This window comes from Eretmochelys imbricata, chromosome 21, assembly GCF_965152235.1.
Source record: "Eretmochelys imbricata isolate rEreImb1 chromosome 21, rEreImb1.hap1, whole genome shotgun sequence".
Lineage (NCBI taxonomy): Eukaryota > Metazoa > Chordata > Testudines > Cheloniidae > Eretmochelys > Eretmochelys imbricata.
In genome coordinates, this window is record NC_135592.1 from 18799631 (window position 1) to 18819691 (window position 20061).

General features: G+C 49.3%; 1 protein-coding gene across 12 annotated transcripts in view; it reads left to right on the forward strand.

The window, feature by feature from the left end:
• LZTR1 (leucine zipper like post translational regulator 1) overlaps positions 1 to 20061 on the forward strand; it is a 317240-nt gene that overhangs the window by 175479 nt on the left and 121700 nt on the right. For all 12 annotated transcript variants that reach the window (XR_013348515.1, XM_077839232.1, XM_077839229.1 and 9 more), the window contains one exon: positions 19452 to 19635. Coding sequence is in view for 11 of the 12 variants with exons in the window: in XM_077839232.1 (XP_077695358.1) it covers positions 19452 to 19635 (184 nt within the window). In the remaining variant the exon portion in view is untranslated. The remainder of the gene's footprint in view (positions 1 to 19451; positions 19636 to 20061) is intronic.

Sequence of the window (20061 nt, forward strand, 5' to 3'; positions counted from 1 at the left end):
GACATCTACTAGGGAGTGATGTTCAACTATTGCTCGGAGAATGTTCTCAGCGGCCGGGCTCAGCTCAGCCCCTGAGCGGTCCTGTTCCTCGAGGGTGGTGTTAAAGTCCCCTCCCAGGACTAAGCACTCGTGAGAATCTAGGGTGCTGAGGAAGTCGGACACCCGCTGATAGAATTGCGGCCGCTTCGGGCTCGTTGCCGGGACATAGATGTTGACGAGGTTGACCACGAGTCCCTCCATACGGACTCGGAGGTGCAGCAGGTGGCCCGGCATGGCCTCACTGACCCCTAGCACCTCGGGCCGTAGGTTGGGGGAGAACAGGGTCTCCACTCCAGCTTGTCGAATCGTGAAGTGGCTGAAGTAGACCCCATCCCCCCACTCCAGCCGCCAGCTGTCCTCGGCGGTCGGATCCATATGGGTCTCCTGCAGGAAAACCACAACTTATCCCCCTTCCCGAAGGTAAGAGAGCACCTGAGACCTGCGGAGAGCCATCCTACAGCCCGTGGTGTTCAAAGCTGCAATAATGAGGGGCATCATGCGGAGGGCTGGGGGGGTGGGGGTTCCTTGTTGGCAGGGGTGTTTGCAGCCCCTGGCAGGTCGCGCAAGAATCCGTGACCCATCCCGTAAGTGAGTAAATCGTCACGGAAGCTGTGGGCCCGCCTGTAGGCCGCGGCGCCGTGCCTTCCCTTCCCTTTACCCTCCTTTATAAGGGCCCTTGTGGCCTGGAGGATGTGATCAAAGTCCCCCCATAGCTGGTGAGCTAGCTGTACCCTGTTGCGGGAGCCTCCCTTCCTGGTCTTCCGGGGGGCCTCCGCATCGGATGGGTGCAGCGGAGCTTGAGCCTTCCGCTAGCTTCGCTTTCCCTGGACTAGGGTCCAGCCCTCCATAGCATCATCTGGGGGCTGGTTAGCAGGGGTCGCGTCGGGGGGCAGAGGCGATGGTTCAGGGGCTCGGGGAGGTAACGGTGAGGCAACATGGGGGGGGGGCGGTTTTCCTTGGGGCAGACCCTCTCCTATGCCCGGTAATATCTTTGCTGCACCCTCCTCCATAGGCTCTGCTGGATTGTTAACAGCAAGGGCGGGGCTCCCTTGCTCGTCTGGGCATTGTAGGGGAGGTGTCTCTTGGGCCCGGGCAGGAGGAGAGGTGGTTTCAGATCTTGGGCAGCCAGGGGCGTCGGCAATGACAGAGCTGATGTCCTGCCGGGTCTCGGGTGCCCCTCCCCGCCAGGCCAAGGGGCAGTCTCTTCGGACATGCCCCACTGATCGGCAGAGGTAGCACCGGGCCTCTACTGTGGAATAGTAGACCCGATAGCGGGCTCCCTGGTAGGGGACTAGGAAGGACCCCTCGAGCGCCTCTCCGTCACGCGCCGCCGGCGGTGGTAAAAGCTGCACTTGCCGGCGGAACGAAAGGACTTGATGGAGGGTGGGGTCCTTGCAGCCCAACGGGAGAGAGCTGATGACGGAAATGGGTTTCCCCAGGGTGGAGAGAGCGGGTAACAGGGCGGCATTGGGTAGAAAAGGAGGGACGGAGGTCAGGACTAGGCGGATGCCCAGGTCTTCTAGCAGCTCCAGGGGGACAAATACCTCCCCCACCGCCAGGCCCTTCTCCACTGCCTCCTGGGCGGCAGCCTCCGATGCTAAGAAAAAGATGACCTTCCCATACATTTTGGAGGCCGCCACAATGGCCATGGGTCTTACCACCCTCGGCAACGCCTGCACATATGTCTCCACGTGGGGCAAGGCGGGCACCAGGAGGCAACAGATGCCATGCTTCCTGGTCATGGTGGGAAAGGGGCCTCGGCCGCTATTGATGGTAGCAGAGAGGGTGGGTGGGTGAGATGACGAGGCGGCAGGCCGGGGGGTAGCTGCCACCGCCTGGGCATACGCCCTGGGGGCCGGGGGAGGGACACTCGCAGAGCTGGTGGAGGGAACAGCAGGGAGGGACGCCTGGTCGATGATGAGGCCACAGTGGTGGGGGCAGCCTCTGCCATGGAGGGCTTGGTGGTTGTGGCGGGGCCCTTCCCCTTCTTCGCACCCTGGCCTTTCCGGCTAACTGCGGTGGCTTTCCTAGAATCTGGGGGGGCGGTGGGCATATCAGCGGTAATATTCGCCCCGGTGCCTCCGGCTGCCGATGCCCCAGCGGGGGCGGTGGCCGGTATTTTGGCAGCAGTGGTGGGGAGGGGGGCTTGGGGGATGGGCAGGGGGGTAGGTGGGGGAGGGGCAACTGAGGTTCTTAGAGGGGCCTCACCCCTCTCATTCCCCACCATCGTGAGCAGGGAGAGACAGGGAGACACCAGAAGGAGGAGGGGGGAGGGGGAAGCAGATTAACCACTTCTCCCTGTTGGGCTGCAGGCAGGGGGTGGACAAATGGGTCGGACTGGACAGGGGAAGGAAAACAGGAGTTGGGGTCAGGTAGTAGGGGCAAACTATGGGGTGGGCAGTCCCGGGGCGGGGGGGGGAGGACGACGCGGACCCACGCGCGTTTATCCAAAGAGTCTCGTTTGTTCGGCTGTTGTGTCTGGTCCGGGTGATGGAATTCAAAGCAAGCAGTTGAGGCTAGAGGCAGACGGCAGGTTGCCAGCAGGGACGGATGGCGGGGGGGCCGTGACGGTTGTAGTAGTGTTGGGGGGGCACCGATGAATCGGGGGCAGCTCCGTGCCACACCCCCTGTGCCCCTACAAACGCAGGTAAGACACAGTCAAACTCCCCCCACACGAGAGTACAGTTCAAAGGTTACTCAGTCTTACGGCCCCCTCCACGATGATTTGTAGCTTCCCTTGGCGATGTCTCTGTCAGCTGTCTTCTCTCCCGGTCTTTGTGGAGCATTCCAAAAATGCCAAGCAAAGATAAGAAGATGATTAATTGCGGGTCCACAAACAAACAGCAAAACGGTTGGGTCTGGGGGCTTCCACTCCCCTCCTCCGGGTAGCGGGTCGGCAGTCCTCCCCCCTCTTCCGAGGGTTGCAGCTGAAGCAATAGCAGAGTCCAAGGGCAGGCGTGGGGGGGGCCTGGCAGGCAAGCTGGCAGCCGACCAGCACTCGAATGGCAGCAAAAAACAAAAAAACCAAAAAAAACCCCGAAGAAAAAGCATCTGGCCTGGTCGCGGGGGGGACTAAAGCAGGGGCAAAACGCAAGGAAAGCCCAGGCCAGAGGGCAGCAGGGGAGGGCTAGAAGGGAGCCTTATTCCCTGTAGAGGGAAGAAAATTTGCTATAGATTAATTAAAGCACCTGAAGCCAATTAGAGCACCTGAAGCCAGTCACCTGATAAAACTCTCCTGTTTCAATCAGAAAGGGAAAGGAGTTGAAGCAGAGTGGATTGGTGTTGGAGCAGAGAGCAGTTTGGAGGGAAGCAGAGGAGAGTTTGGAAAAGAGCTGTGGTGGGCTAAGAAGACCAAGACCCTAGGTAAAGGGACACCTGGTTTATGCATAGGGAGGGCAGGAAGCCCCACAAGTTGAAGGGCAGGAGAGGGAAGTAGCTCAGGGGAAGGATCTGCTAGTTCAAACGGTTTACCGCTATCCGTAGGGCCCCTGGGCTGGAACATGGAGTAGAGGGCAGGCCCGGGTCCCTCCCTCTGCACTCCCCTCCTCTAGGACACTAGTGGGGCAGTTAATACCCCATTTCAGGGGTGAGAAACGGTGCCCTGAACCCTCCCAAAGAAGAGAGAGCGCGAGACCCATCAAAGTAGTGCCGGCAATTTTCCACACAGTACTGATATGTGTTTCAGCACAGGAGACAACAGTGCTGATTACTTCAGCACCATCAACTCCATCTGTCTCCACCCCGGCTCCTTTTTTTGCCCCATGGTACTGTAAGATGCCAACCACATATACATAAGGTCTTACAAAAGCCAGAATCACCTTTATTTTCTTCTGTGTTAATGCCTGTGGTACCGGGTCCCCCTTTTACTTATAGTACCAAGCACATCTGTGTTCGTACCTGCAACTGCTCTACATCAGCATCTTCTTGCTCAACATCAACATGCTTCTTGAAGCAGCTAGTCCTGGAACCCCCAAGAAGAGAGGCAATTCTTGATTTAGGCCTAAGTGGAGCACAGGATCTGGTCCAAGAGGTGAAAATAGTTTAACTACTCAGCAATAGCGACCAAAATGTAATTAAATTTAACATCCTTGGGGGGGGGGGGTGAAGAGAATACCAAAGAAGCCCAGCACAGTAGCATTTAACTCCAGAAAGGGGAACTGCACAAAAATGAGTCAGCTAGTTAAACAGAAATTAAAAGGTACAGTCACAAAAGTGAAATGCCTGCAAGCTGTATGGGAACGTTTTTAGAACACCATAATAGTCTTAAATTAAATGTATACTCCCAAATTAAAAAAAATTTAAAGGACCAAAAAAGTGCTACCATGGCTAAACAACAAAGTAAAAGAAACAGTTAGAGCAGTGGTCACCAACCAGTCGATCGTGATCTGGTTGGTCGCAGGGGATCTCCCAGTTGATCGTGATCTTCAGCGGCACAGCAGTGTGACTGCCTAAGGCTAGCCCGCTCCCACACCACTCCCAGAAGCAGCCACTGCAGCCCTGGGAGCAGGGGAGGCAGGGGTCTCCCTCTGCACATGCTGCTCCTGCCTGCAAGCACCGCTCCTGCAGCTCCCATTGGCCGGGAGAGCTGCAGAAGTGGTGCTTGCGGAGAGGGGCAGCACGCGGAGCCACATGCCCCGCGCCCTTCCCACCCCAGGGCTGCAGGGGCACGTTGGCCCCATCCGGGAGCAGTGTGGAGGCAGGGAGCCCGCCTTAGCCTCGCTACACCCGCCACCAACCAGGAGCCACCGGAGGTTAGTGCTGCCTGACGGGAGGCCGTACCCCAAGCCCCAGCCTGATCTCCCTCCCAGAGCCAGCATCCAAAACCCCCTCCTGCACCCCAAGCCCCAGCCCTGACTCCCCCCTCCCAGAGCCAGCACCCCCTGCACCCCAATACTCTGCCCCAGCCCAGAGCCCCCTCCTTCACCCCAACTCCCTCCTAGAGCTTGCATCCCTCACCCCCTCCTATGCCCCAACCCCCTGCCCCAGGCTCATCCCAGAGCCCCCTCTCACACTGCAAACCCCTCGGCTCCAGCCCAGAGCCCTCACCCCCTTCTGTACCCCAACCCCCTGCCCCAGCCTGGTGAAAGTGAGTGAGGGTGGGGGAGAGCAAGTGACGGAGAGAGGGCGGGATGGAGTGACTGGGGCAGGGCTTTGAGGAAGGCGCAGGGCCTTGGGGAAGGGGCGGGGTAGGTCCTGAGTTGCCCTTAGATTCAAAAAGTGATCTTGGGTGTAAAAAGGTTGGAGACCACTGGGTTAGAGGCAAAAAGGCATCTTTTAAAAATTGGAAGTCAAATCCTACTGAAGAAAATAGAAAAGAGCATTAACTATGGCAAGTTAAGTGTAAAAATATAATTAAGCAAGCCAAAAAATAATTTGAAGAGCAACTAGCAAAAGACTCAAAAACTAACAGCAAAAAATAGTTTTAAGTACACCAGCAGCAGAAAGCCTGCTAAACAATCAGTTGGGCCACTGAACAAAGGAGGTGCTAAAGGAGCCCTCAAGGAAGATAAGGCCATTGGGGAAGAGATGGCAAGCCCTCTGTGGAGATAGAGGTGGTTAGGGACTATTTAGAAAAGCTGGACGTGCACAAGTCCATGGGGCCGGACGACTTGCATCCGAGAGTGCTGAAGGAATTGGCGGCTGTGATTGCAGAGCCATTGGCCATTATCTTTGAAAACTCGTGGCGAACCGGGGAAGTCCCGGATGAGTGGAAAAAGGCTAATGTAGTGCCAAACTTTAAAAAAGGGAAGAAGGAGGATCCTGGGAACTACAGGCCAGTCAGCCTCACCTCAGTCCCTGGAAAAATCATGGAGCAGGTCCTCAAAGAATCAATCCTGAAGCACTTGCATGAGAGGAAAGTGATCAGGAACAGCCAGCATGGATTCACCAAGGGAAGGTCATGCCTGACTAATCTAATCGCCTTTTATGATGAGATTACTGGTTCTGTGGATGAAGGGAAAGCAGTGGATGTATTGTTTCTTGACTTTAGCAAAGCTTTTGACACGGTCTCCCACAGTATTCTTGTCAGCAAGTTAAGGAAGTATGGGCTGGATGAATGCACTATAAGGTGGGTAGAAAGCTGGCTAGATTGTCGGGCTCAGCGGGTAGTGATCAATGGCTCCATGTCTAGTTGGCAGCCGGTATCAAGTGGAGTGCCCCAAGGGTCGGTCCTGGGGCCGGTTTTGTTCAATATCTTCATAAATGATCTGGAGGATGGTGTGGATTGCACTCTCAGCAAATTTGCGGATGATACTAAACTAGGAGGAGTGGTAGATACGCTGGAGGGGAGGGATAGGATACAGAAGGACCTAGACAAATTGGAGGATTGGGCCAAAAGAAATCTGATGAGGTTCAATAAGGATAAGTGCAGGGTCCTGCACTTAGGATGGAAGAACCCAATGCACCGCTACAGACTAGGGACCGAATGGCTAGGCAGCAGTTCTGCAGAAAAGGACCTAGGGGTGACAGTGGACGAGAAGCTGGATATGAGTCAGCAGTGTGCCCTTGTTGCCAAGAAGGCCAATGGCATTTTGGGATGTATAAGTAGGGGCATAGCGAGCAGATCGAGGGACGTGATCGTTCCCCTCTATTCGACATTGGTGAGGCCTAATCTGGAGTACTGTGTCCAGTTTTGGGCCCCACACTACAAGAAGGATGTGGATAAATTGGAGAGAGTCCAGCGAAGGGCAACAAAAATGATTAGGGGTCTAGAATACACGACTTATGAGGAGAGGCTGAGGGAGCTGGGATTGTTTAGCCTGCAGAAGAGAAGAATGAGGGGGGATTTGATAGCTGCTTTCAACTACCTGGAAGGGGGTTCCAAAGAGGATGGCTCTAGACTGTTCTCAATGGTAGCAGATGACAGAACGAGGAGTAATGGTCTCAAGTTGCAGTGGGGGAGGTTTAGATTGGATATTAGGAAAAACTTTTTCACTAAGAGGGTGGTGAAACACTGGAATGCGTTACCTAGGGAGGTGGTAGAATCTCCTTCCTTAGAGGTTTTTAAGGTCAGGCTTGACAAAGCCCTGGCTGGGATGATTTAACTGGGAATTGGTCCTGCTTCGAGCAGGGAGTTGGACTAGATGACCTTCAGGGGTCCCTTCCAACCCTGATATTCTATGATTCTATGATTCATTGCAGAAAAGTTAAATAAATTCATTGCATCAGTCTTCACTGCAGAGTATGTGAGGGAGATTTCCACGCCTGAGCTACCTTAGGTAACCGATCTGAGGATTGAGATATCAATAGAGGAGGTTTGGAACAAATTGATAAATTTAACAGTAATAAGTCACCAGGACCAGAAGTGACTTATTTACCCAAGAGTTTTGAAAGGACTCAAGTATGAAATTACAGAACTACTAACTGTGGTATGTAAAGTATCACTTAAATCAACTTCTGTACCAGATTACTGGAGGATTATTATGTGACACCAAATTTTAAAAATGGCTCCAGAGGCAATCCCAGCAATTACAGGCCAGGAAGCCTAGCTTCAGTATCATAGTTGAAACTACAGTAAAGAACAGAATTATCAGACATAAGGATAAACATGATTTGTTAGGGAAGAGCCAAGATTGATTTTGTAAAGAGAAAACATGTCTGACCAAGCTATTAGAATCCTTTGAGGATGTCAACAAACATATGGACAAGTGGTCATAGTGTACTTGGACTTCCAGAAAGCCTTTGACAAGGTTCCTCATCAAAGGCTCTTAACCAAAGTCAGCAGTCAAAGAATAAGAGGGAAGGTCTTTTCATGGATCTGTAATGGGTTAAAAGACAGGAAACAAAGAGTAGGAGTAAATGGACAGTTTTCAGAATGGAGAGAGGTAAATAATGGTGTCCCCCAGTGATCTGTACTTGGACCAGTGCTGTTCAACAGATTAATAAATGATCTGGAAAAAGGGTGATGAGGGCAATGAGGTGGCAAAATTTTCAGATGATACAAAATTACTCAAGATGGTTAAGTCCAAAGCAGACTGTGAGGAGTTGTAGAGGGCTCTCTCAAAACTGGGTGACTGGGCAACAAAATGGCAGATGAAATTCAATGTTGATAAATAATACATATTGGAAAACATAATGCCAACTATGCATACAAGATGATGTGGTATAAATTAGTTATCATTCAAGAAAGAGATCTTGGAGTCATTGTGGATAGTTTTCTGAAACCATCTGTTCCATGTGCAGCAGCAGTCAAAAAAGCAAACAGAACGTTAGGAATCATTAGGAAAGGGATAGAGAATAAGACAGTAAATATCTTAATGCCACTATATTAATCCATAGTAAGGAAGCCCACACCTTGAATACTGCATGCAGTTCTGGTTGCCCCATCTCAAAAAAGATTGTTTAGAAATGGAAAAGGTACAAAGGGCGGGGGGGGGGGGGGGATTAGGACATGGAACAGCTTCTGTATGAGGAGAAAAAAAAAGACTGGGACTTTTCAGCTTGGAAAAGAGGTGTTTAAGGGGGATAGGATAAAGGTCTATACAATCGGAAATGGTGCGGAGACAGTGAATAAGGATGTGCGTTATGTGAGAATCACCCAATGAAATTTATAGGCAGCAGGTTTAAAACAAAGAAAAGGAAGTATTTTTTCACACAATGCACAGTGACCTGTGGAACCTTGTTGCCGGGGGATGTTGTGAAGGCCAAAATTATAACTGGATTCAGAAAAGAATTAGATAAGTTCATGGAGGCTAGGCCCATCAATGGCTATTAGCCAGGATGGTCAGGGATGCAACCCCATGCTCTGAGTGTCCCTAGCCTCTGACTGCCAGAAGCTGGGAGTAGGCGACAGGGAATGGATCACTTGGTGATTGCCTGTTCTGTTCATTCCCTCTGAAGCACCTGGCACTGGCCGCTGTTGGAAGACAGGATACTGGGCTAGATGGACCATTGTATCTGACACAGTGTGGCCGTTTTTATGTGTTTCTTCACCTTTAGATGACAAGGTTCATTTTCCTTGTCTTCCTCCACAGCTTCTAATGATTGTGTGGGACACTCTCACATGTATTCCTCAAGGGAATATCCTAGTTATGATGAGTCATGCAGGGAATCTAGAGACTCATCTCATGATAGACTCTGTGCCCGGCATGGACCACCAAGTTCTTATCCTAGCATGCATGTATGGTGATACTGGGTTCTTTGTGGTCCATAGAGACAGGAACCTTCTCCTAAAAGATGATATCCTCACAAGAACCATCTTCTACTGTCTCAACCACTCAGGCTGCTCCTGTGCAGCGCCTATACAGCCTTCTCTTCAGCCTGAGGATTCAGGCAAGGACACTTGATCCCACTCTGCAGACTTGTTGGGACATACCATAATTTCATCACCTCTAGATGAGACTGTGTGGTTCCTCCTAGTACACCACAACTGCATGATTTGAAAGCATTTCAGGACTTATTAAAATGGTGTCAGACTCTTTACAAATCCCTGTAGAAGAGGTTAAGGAGCCCGCCCAGAGACTTACTGATATTCTCCAATTTTCTGCTTCTGGTAGGTTTGCCCTTCCAATGAATGAGGCTATTATGGATTCTGCAAGAATTTGATGGCAAACTCCTATCACAGCAGTCCCTATGTCCTAGAAAGTGGACAAGAAGTACCATGTCCTTCCAGGGGGGCTGAATTCTGTTATTTCCTCCCCAACCCCACATGGGATTCCTGTTGGTGAGAGCCACAAAAAAGAAGTCCAAACAACCATTTAAAATCATACCAAAAGAGCATGAACCAAAGCACTTAGATTTATTGGACTGAAAGTCTTATTCTTCTGCTAGTTTTCTGTTTTGAGTAGGAAATTATCAGGCCGTGTTGGCCAGATATGACTTCTTAAGTTACATAAGCTTTTGAAGTTTGTAAATAAACAGCCTCTTGTGACTGTGGGATAGTTCATGGCCAGAACCAATTTACTAGCTTCGCCTGATGCAGCAGATGCTGCTTCAAGTCCCATGGCCATGATGGTGGTTGTGAGGATAGTTCTATGGTTTCAGGGATCTAGCTTTCCACAGGAAGCTCAGTCTAAGGTAGAGGACTTGCCTTTTTTATTGCTTATTCATTACTAAAACCGATGAGGCCCGATGTGGCACACCTTGTTCCCTTGCAGGCTTTACACCAGCCTCTGAAATGAAGTGTGTTATACCACCAGGTTATTCATCACAGAGACCAATACCACCACAACCTTTTCTCCACCAGAGATCCTTTGAACCTCTAAAGAAAGAGGCAGCAGTTCCATAAGAAGAGGCCAGCTACTTCAGCTACTCATACATAGCAGCCTGCTCCTGGGTCAGAATACTTTATGGGATAGTCAAGAGAGGTGAACTCATTCCCAGGGGTCTAGAGCCACCATCCCTTTGTTTTGGAAATCGAGTAAGGGACTTCCATCACTTCAGACCAATGGGTACTGGACACGGTTACAATGCAATATTCTGTCTATTTATATACTGGTCTACTCCCAACCCCTTATTCCCCATCCCTCTTCAGAAATCACCTCACAAGGAGCTGTTAAACTAGGCAGTTCTCTCTCGTTTGTCCCTTGGAGCAATAGAAGTTCTTGCTCCAAATCAAGGGAAGTGGTTCTGCTTGAAATACTTTTTTATTCCAAAAGAAAGGAAGAGGATGCCCTGCCTTGGACTTAAGAAAATTCAGCACTTACTTTCATTTATTTCTGGTTGGGCTAGAGTGGATCTTGTGGAAAGAGACACCAGACTTAATTCAGAGACTCCAATTGATGGTTAATTACTCTCCTTGTTAAAAAAAAAAATCATATTTTCCTACTCTGAATTTGTCTTGCTTCAGCTTCCAGACTTGGCTCACAGGCCCCCTCTGGCCTCAGCATGTACAGTGGTTACTGCTGATGGTGCCACCGTTGGGTCTTCAACTGAGGGCTGAGCAGGCTTAGTTCACAATTTTGCTCTGCCAATGCCTACAGATCCCTCTATATATGTGCTTCAAAGTAGAGAATGTCTGATCTAAAAACAGAGCTGTTCCTGTAGATGTATTGGAGCAGACCTGTGAGCTCAGCCAGAGTCTCCACCTCCTCTCCAAGATCTTGCTCTTTGACGAGGGGGAGCGTTGCGGGGTAGGTACACCCTGTCACAGGGTGTCTGGCCACGTGTGTACACAATCAAGGAAAGAGGCTGTGCTAGAGCCAGTTAGGTCCAGTGCTAATGATCCTTACTACGAAAGAGGGTAATACAGCCTAGTGGCCAGAGTCAGTAATGTTGCACTCCCACACAGGGCAACATGGCCTAATGGCTAGAGCCAATAAAGCGGCCCTTCCAGTCAGGGCAGCGTGACCTAATGGCCAAGGTCAGTAAAGCGGCCCTTCCGCTCAGGGCAGCGTGGCCCAATGGCCAGAGTCAGTAGATGGCCCTTTCACTCAGGGCAGTGTGGCCCAACTGCCAGGGTCAGCAAACGGCCCTTTCACTCAGGACAATGTGGCCCAATGGTCCGGGTCAGCAAATGGTCCTTCTGCTCGGGGCAGTGTGGCCTAAGGGCCAGAGTCAGTAAAATAGCCCACCTCTGTGAGAGTGCCTGGCGTGTTGGCCCACTGGGGGAGTGGGGCACCACTCAGGGGACGGGGGGTGCTCCGGGTAAGGAGACTCAGGCCCTCGCTGCTCCTCCGAGTCCCAGCCCAGTGCCTTGGCGATGGTAGGGGTGCTCACCAGCAAGTAAGCAGTGATCCTCCCGAAACACACAGACTGGTTCCCCAGTTCACTCACCAGCAAAAAGTTTTAAGTCCCCTGGGCTGCTTCTTACCCTTTCATAGAATCATAGAAGATTAGGGTTGGAACAGAACTCAGGACGTCATCTAGTCCAACCCCCTGTTCAAAGCAGGACCAACCCCAACTAAATCATCCCAGCCAGGCTTTGTCAAGCTGGGTCTTAAAAACCTCCAAAATGGAGATTCTACCATCTCCCTAGGTAACCCATTTCAGTGCTTCACCACCCTCCCAGTGAAATAGTTTTTCCTAATATCCAACCTGCACCTCCCGTACTGCAACTTGAGACCATTACTCCTTGTTCTATCATCTGCTACCACTGAACAGCCGAGCTCCATCCTATTTGGAACCTCCCTTCAGGTAGTAGAAGGCTACTATCAAATCCCCCCTCACTTTTCTCTTCTGCAGACTAAATAACCCCAGTTTCCTCAGCCTCTCCTCATAAATCATGTTCCCCAGCCTCCTAATAATTTTTGTTGCCCTCTGCTGGACTCTCCCCAATTTCTCCACATCCTTTCTGTAATGGGAGGCCCAAAACTGGACACAGTGCTCCAGATGTGGCCTCACCAGTGCTGAATAGAGGGGAATAATCACTTCCCTCAGTCTGCTGGCAGTGCTCCTACTAATGCAACCCATATTGCCGTTAGCCTTCTTGGCAACAAGGGCACACTGTTGACTCATATCCAGCTTCTCGTCCACTGTAATCCCCAGGTCCTTTCCTGCAGAACTGCCACTTAGCCAGTCGGTCCCCAGCCTGGAGCAGTGCATGGGATTCTTCCTTCCTAAGTACAGGACTCTGCACTTGTCCTTGTTGAACCTTATTAGGTTTCTTTTGGCCCAATCCTCCAATTTGTCTAGGTCACCCTGGACCCTACCCTCCAGTGTATCTACCTCTCCCCCAGCTTAGTGTCATCCACTAACTTGCTGAGGATGCAATCCATCCCATCATCTAGATCATTAATGAAGATGTTGAACACAACCAGCCCCAGGACTGATCCCTGGGGTACTCCGTTTGATACCAGCTGCCAACTAGACATGGAGCCGTTGATCACTACCAGTTGAGCCCGACAATGTAGCCAGCTTTCTATCAGCCTAATAGTCCATTCATCCAATCCATATTTTTTTAACTTGCTGGGAAGAATACTGTGGGAGACTGTATGAAAAGCTTTGCTAAAGTCGTATATCATGTCCACCACTTTCCCTATATCCATAGAGTCAGTTATCTCCTCACAGAAGGCAATCAAGTTGGTCAGGCATGACTTTCCCTTGGTGAATCCATGTTGACTGTTCCTGATCACCTTCCTCTCCTCCAAGTGCTTCAGAATGGATTCCTTGAGTATCTGCTCCAAGATTTTGCCAGGGACTGAAGTGAGGCTGTAGTTCCTCGGGTTCTCTTTCTTCCCTTTTTTAAATATGGGCACTATATTTGCCTTTTTCCAATCATCCAAGACCTCCCTGATTGCCACGAGTTTTCAAAGATAACAGCCAATGGCTCTGCAATCACATCAGCCAACTCCCTCAGCACCTTGGGGTGCATTGCATCTGGCCCCATAGACTTATGCACGTCCAGCTTTTCTAAATAGTCCTTAACCTGTTCTTTCACCACTGAGGGCTGCTCACCTCCTCCCCATACTGTATTGCCCAGTGCAGCAGTTTGGGAGCTGACCTTGTCTGTGAAGACCGAGGCAAAAAAAAGCATTGAGTACATTATCTTTTTCCACATCGTCTGTCATTAGGTTGCCTCCCCCATTCAGTAGGGATCGCACACTTTCCCTGGCCACCTTCTTGTTGCTAACATACCTGTAGAAAGAAAAGGAGTACTTGTGGCACCTTAGAGACTAACCAATTTATTTGAGCATAAGCTTTCGTGAGCTACAGCTCACTTCATCGGATGCTTTTATGTAGCTCACGAAAGCTTATGCTCAAATAAATTGATTAGTCTCTAAGGTGCCACAAGTACTCTTTTTCTTTTTGCAAATACAGACTAACATGGCTGCTACTATGATACCTGTAGAAACCATTCTTGTTACCCCTCACATCCCTTGCTAGCTGCAACTCCAATTGTGCTTTGGCCTTCCTGATTGCACCCCTGTAGGTTCGAGCAATATTTTTATACTCCTCCCTAGTCATCTGTCCAAGTTTCCACTTCTTCTAAGATTCCTTTTTGTGTTTAAGCTCACCAAAGATTTCTCTGTTAACCCAAGCTGGTCACCTGCCATGTTTGCTATTCTTTCTGCACATCAGGATGGTTTGTTTCTGTGCCCTCAATAAGGCTTCTTTAAAATACAGCCAGCTCTCCTGGATTCCTATCCCCTTCATATTAGCCTCCCAGGGTATCTTCCCATCAGTTCCTTGAGGGAGTCAAAGTCTGCTTTTCTGAAGTCCAGGGTCCGTATTCTGCTACTCTCCTTTCTTCCTTTCGTCAGGATCCTGAACTTGACCACCTCATGATCACTGCTGCCCAGGTTGCCATCCACTTCTACTTCCCCTACCAATTCTTCCCTGTTTGTGAGCACCAGGTCAAGAGGAGCATGGCCCCTAGTTGGTTCCTCCAGCACTTGCACCAGGAAGTTTTCCCCCAAGTCTCTCCAAAAACTTCCTGGATTGTCTGTGTACTGCTCCATTGCTCTCCCAGCAGATGTCCAGGTGATTGAAGTCCCCCATGAGAACCAGGACCTGTGATCTGGAAACTTCTGTTAGTTGTTCCAAGAAAGCCTTGTCTACCTCATCCTTCTGGTCTGGTGGTCTAGCACATTCCTACCACATCATCACCCTTTAGAGTAGCAGCCATGTTAGTCTGTATCCACAAAAAGAAAAGGAGTACTTGTGGCACCTTAGAGACTAACAAATTTATTTGAGCATAAGCTTTTGTGAGGTACAGCTCACTTCATCGGATGCATGCAGTGGAAAATACAGTGGAGAGATTTTATGTACACAGAAGATATGAAACAATGCGTGTTACCATATACACTGTAACAAGAGTGATCAGGTAAGGTGAGCTATTACCATCAGGAGACAAAAAAAAAACCTTTTTGTAGTGATAATCAAGGTGGGCCATTTCCAGCAGTTGACAAGAACGTGTGAGGAACTTTGGGGGGAGGAAAATAAACATGGGGAGATAGTTTTACTTTGTTTAATGACACATCCATTCCCAGTCTTTATTCAAGCCTAAGTTAATTGTATCCAGTTTGCAAATTAATTCCAATTCAGCAGTCTCTCGTTAGAGTCTGTTTTTGAAGGTTTTTTTTGTTGAAGAGTTGCCACTTTTAGGTCTGTAATAGAGTGACCAGAGCGATTGAAGTGTTCTCCAACTAGTTTTTGAATGTTATAATTCCTGATGTCTGATTTGTGTCCATTTATTCTTTTACGTAGAGACTGTCCAGTTTGGCCAATGTACGTGGCAGAGGGACATTGCTGGCACATGATGGCATATATCACATTGGTAGATGTGCAGGTGAACGAGTCTCTGATAGTGTGGCTGATGTGATTAGGCCCTGTGATGGTGTCCCCTGAATAGATATGTGGACACAGTTGGCAATGGGCTTTGTAGCAAGGATAGGTTTCTGGGCTAGTGTTTTTGTTGTGTGGTGTGTGGTTGCTGGTGAGTATTTGCTTCAAGTTGGGGGGCTGTCTGTAGGCAAGGACTGGCCTGTCTCCCAAGATTTGTGAGAGTGATGGGTCTTCCTTCAGGATAGGTTGTAGATCCTTGATGATACGTTGGAGAGGATTTAGTTAGGGGCTGAAGGTGATGGCTGGTGGCATTCTGTTATTTTCTTTGTTGGGCCTTTCCTGTAGTAGGTAACTTCTGGGTACTCTTCTGGCTCTGTCAGTCTGTTTCTTCACTTCAGCAGGTGGGTACTGTAGTTGTAAAAACACTTGATAGAGATCTTGTAGGTGTTTGTCTCTGTCTGAGGGGTTGGAGCAAATGCGGTTGTATCGTAGAGCTTGGCTGTAGACAATGGATTGTGTGGCGTGGTCTGGATGAAAGCTGGAGGCATGTAGGTAAGTATAGCGCCTCTAAACTTGACCGAAAGACTCTCAACAGGCTTTTCTGCAGTTTCATACTGGAGCTCTGAGCAATCATATACTGTTCTCTTACATACAGTGCAACTCCTCCACCTTTTCTCCCCCATCTGTCCTATAAGGTGGGTAGAAAGCTGGCTAGATTGTCGGGCTCAACGGGTAGTGATCAATGGCTCCATGTCTAGTTGGCAGCTGGTATCAAGTGGAGTGCCCCAAGGGTCGGTCCTGGGGCCGGTTTTGTTCAATATCTTCATAAATGATCTGGAGGATGGTGTGGATTGCACTCTCAGCAAATTTGCGGATGATACTAAACTGGGAGGAGTGGTAGATATGCTGGAGGGGAGGGATAGGATACAGAAGGACCTAGACAAATTGGAGGATTGGGCCAAAAGAAATCTGATGAGGTTCAATAAGGATAAGTGCAGGGTCCTGCACTTAGGATGGAAGAATCCAATGCACTGCTACAGACTAGGGACCGAATGGCTAGGCAGCAGTTCTGCGGAAAAGGACCTAGGGGTGACAGTGGACGAGAAGCTGGATATGAGTCAACAGTGTGCCCTTGTTGCCAAGAAGGCCAATGGCATTTTGGGATGTATAAGTAGGGGCATAGCGAGCAGATTGAGGGATGTGATCGTTCCCCTCTATTCGACATTGGTGAGGCCTCATCTGGAGTACTGTGTCCAGTTTTGGGCCCCATACTACAAGAAGGATGTGGATAAATTGGAGAGAGTCCAGCGAAGGGCAACAAAAATGATTAGGGGTCTTGAACACATGACTTATGAGGAGAGGCTGAGGGAGCTGGGATTGTTTAGCCTGCAGAAGAGAAGAATGAGGGGGGATTTGATAGCTGCTTTCAACTACCTGGAAGGGGGTTCCAAAGAGGATGGCTCTAGACTGTTCTCAATGGTAGCAGATGACAGAACGAGGAGTAATGGTCTCAAGTTTCAGTGGGGGAGGTTTAGATTGGATATTAGGAAAAACTTTTTCACTAAGAGGGTGGTGAAACACTGGAATGCGTTACCTAGGGAGGTGGTAGAATCTCCTTCCTTAGAGGTTTTTAAGGTCAGGCTTGACAAAGCCCTGGCTGGGATGATTTAACTGGGAATTGGTCCTGCTTCGAGCAGGGGGTTGGACTAGATGACCTTCAGGGGTCCCTTCCAACCCTGATATTCTATGATTCTATGATTCCTGAACAGTTTATACCCATCCATGACAGTGCTCCCATGAGTTATCCCACGAAGTCTCTGTAATTCCAATCACATCATAGTTCCTTGACTGTGCCAGGACTTCCAATTCTTCCTGCTTGTTTCCCAGGCTTCTTGCGTTCGTGTACAGGCACCTAAGAAAACTAGGTGATTGCCCTGCTTTCTCAGTATGAATCAGGAGACTTCCCGTCTTGTACCCTCCTCCTTGTGTTTCCTCTTGGTATCCCACTTTCCCACTTACCTCAGAGCTTCGGTCTCCATCTCCCAGCAAACCTAGTTTCCCCCTTGTCGAAGCTCCCCGGTATCTCTGGGTCTCTGCGGTCCTCAAATGGCCGGCTCCCAGTGGTGCGGTCCCTTCTTGGGGCTTGTTGGGCAGCCTGGAGTCTGTCTGGAACTCTGCAAGCTGTGGTCCCGCCACTGGGGCCTGTAGCAACTTCCTGGAGAGAGCTCGCAGCCTGCGTCCTTCCCCTACAGCAGCCTGCCCAGACTGAGCTGGGCTGCTTCCTTTTACATGCTTTAGTTGGGGATTGGTCCTGCTTTGAGCAAGGGGTTGGACTAGTTGACCTCCTGAGATCCCTTCCAACCCTGATATTCTATGATTCTATGCTGCCTCCAGGCTGGGCATGCCCATCAGTGTGGGAGGGACGTTGCTTCCTCAGCCTGCAAAGCAGAGTTAACCCTCTCGGGGCTTGTCAGGGTTCCCCCACACACACTCTGAACTCTGGGGTACAGATATGGGGACCCACATGAGAGACCCCCTAAGTTATATTCTACCAGCTTAGGTTAAAAACTTCCCCAAGGCACAAATTCCTTTCCTTGTCCTTGGATGGTATTGCTCCCACCACCAAGTGATTTACACAAAAATTCAGGGGTCACTTGGAATCCCTATCCCCCCAAGCCCCTTCACCCCCTTTCCTGGGGAGGCTTGAGAATAATATACCAACTAATTGCCTTAGCAATGTAAGCACAGACCAGACCCTTTATCTTTAGGACACTAAAATCAATTAGGTTCTTAAAAGAAGAACTTTATAATAAAGAAAGAAGTAAAAGAATCACACCTGCAAAATCAGGATGGAAGGTAACTTTACCGGGTAATAAAAAGGATTTAAAACACAGAGGACTCCCCTCTGGCCTCAGCTTCACAGTTACAAAAACAGGAATAAAACTACCTTTGTAGCATAGGAAAATTCACAAGCCAAAACAAAAGATAACCTAATGCATTTTCTTGCCTTACTTACAAATTCTGTAATTTTAGATGGATCATTCCAGGTATGTTTTCAGGAGATGTTGAACCTGCTTGATCTCTCCCTCCATCCAGAGAGGGAACAAACAAAGAGAGCCACAAACAAATTCTCTTCACCCCCCCCCCCCCATTTGAAAGTATCTTCTTTCCTCATTCGTCATTCTGGTCAGTTTCCAACTAGGTGATCTGAGCTACTTAACCCCTTACAGATAAAGCGATTCAATACAGCTACCAAGGAGGGATCTTATGCTACCCTTTTCTTTATATTTATGACAGGGCTGGTGCAAGGTAGGTATGCCCTGTCACAGGGAGCTTCATAGATCATAAAACAATAGGGTTAGAAAGGAACACAAGGGTCATCTAGGCCAACCCCTTGCCAAGATGCAGGATTTGTTCTGTCTAAACCATCCAAGACAGATGACTATCCAGCGCCCTTTTGGATACCTCCAGTGAAGGAGATTCCAGGAGCTTCAGCCAGGAGCTCACTTCTGGTGTGACCAGTGCTTTTGCAGGGAAGTGAAATGATCAGTCTGAGAATATCTGGATTTGGGGTCCTTTGGGGTCCCAGGTCAGCACCGGGTTGAGAGGGTAGGCTTTGTACCTCTGCTATGCTGAGATTGATAAGGGACAGATCATCCAAGAAAACAGGATAAAGCAATCCCAGGGCTGCACTAACTTGCACCCCTTGCTGCCTTAGCCCTCATGGACATTGTGGTACCTGGGAAGCATCAGGGTGCAGGACTGTCTCAACCAGGCCTTCCCCTGCCTCTGATCTGCCCGAGATGCCTCCTGTGCCAGAGGATCCAAACCTGTGTTGCTGTTGCGGTGTCTGTCATGGGGGCCTGCTGCACCAGAGAAGTTTACTGGGGGCCTTGCAGCCACTTTGCCAAGTGTACATGCAGTTGTGCACAGAGCGCAGAGGAGATTTTCCAGCATCTGATGGACCTCTTCAGGGGGAAGATGGGACACTTCATTACTGAGCTCCGTGGTTGAGGCTCTCTTTATTTTGAAATGCAGGGAAATTCAAAGATAAATGTCACAAAGCCAGTTCAGGGCATGAAGGGACCCAACTCCACAGCACATCGCCAGGAAGTACAGTGCAAAGCCATGTAGCTACATACATCACAGTCTCACAAATGCACACCCACAAACAGTTTGTTCCTGGCAAACCAGCCCTTGGACACACCCAGACCTTTGCTTCTTTGTTTACTGTTTTTCTATCCCATTAGAAATCAAAGCAAGAGATTGAAGAAGAGGGACAAGCACTGTCCCAGAACGAGGGGATTTGTGGCAATGTCAAGCTGTGCTGCCTGCAACCTCTGCTGGAAGTGACAATCCGAGAAGCTGAAGCTCAGCCCTTTGAGGTGCTCATGCAGTTCCTGTACACGGATAAAATAAAATACCCACGCAAAGGTAGGACAGCAGGAGGAGGACTGTGTGCAAGCCAAACCTGGCCCATAGGGTCTTTTGAAAAGAAAATGAAAATTGAATATTAGCAATTTGTGAGCAAATCTTTATACTTATCACTGATGCAACCGCTGCTGGAATTCTGAGTCCAGTTCTGTTGTCCACAGCTCAAGAAGGATGCTCAAAAATCAGAGAGGGTTCAGAGAAGAGCCACAAGAATTATTAAAAGATTTGAAAACATGATTTGTAGTCATAGACTCAAGGAGCTCATTCTATTTATCTTAACAAAGAGAAGGTTAAGAAGTGCCTTGATTACAGTCTATAAGACTTACATAGGGAAAAAAATATTTAATAATGGGCTCTTCAGTCTACCAGAGAAAGGTATAACACAGTGCAATGGCTGGAAGTTGAAGCTAGACAAATTCAGACAGG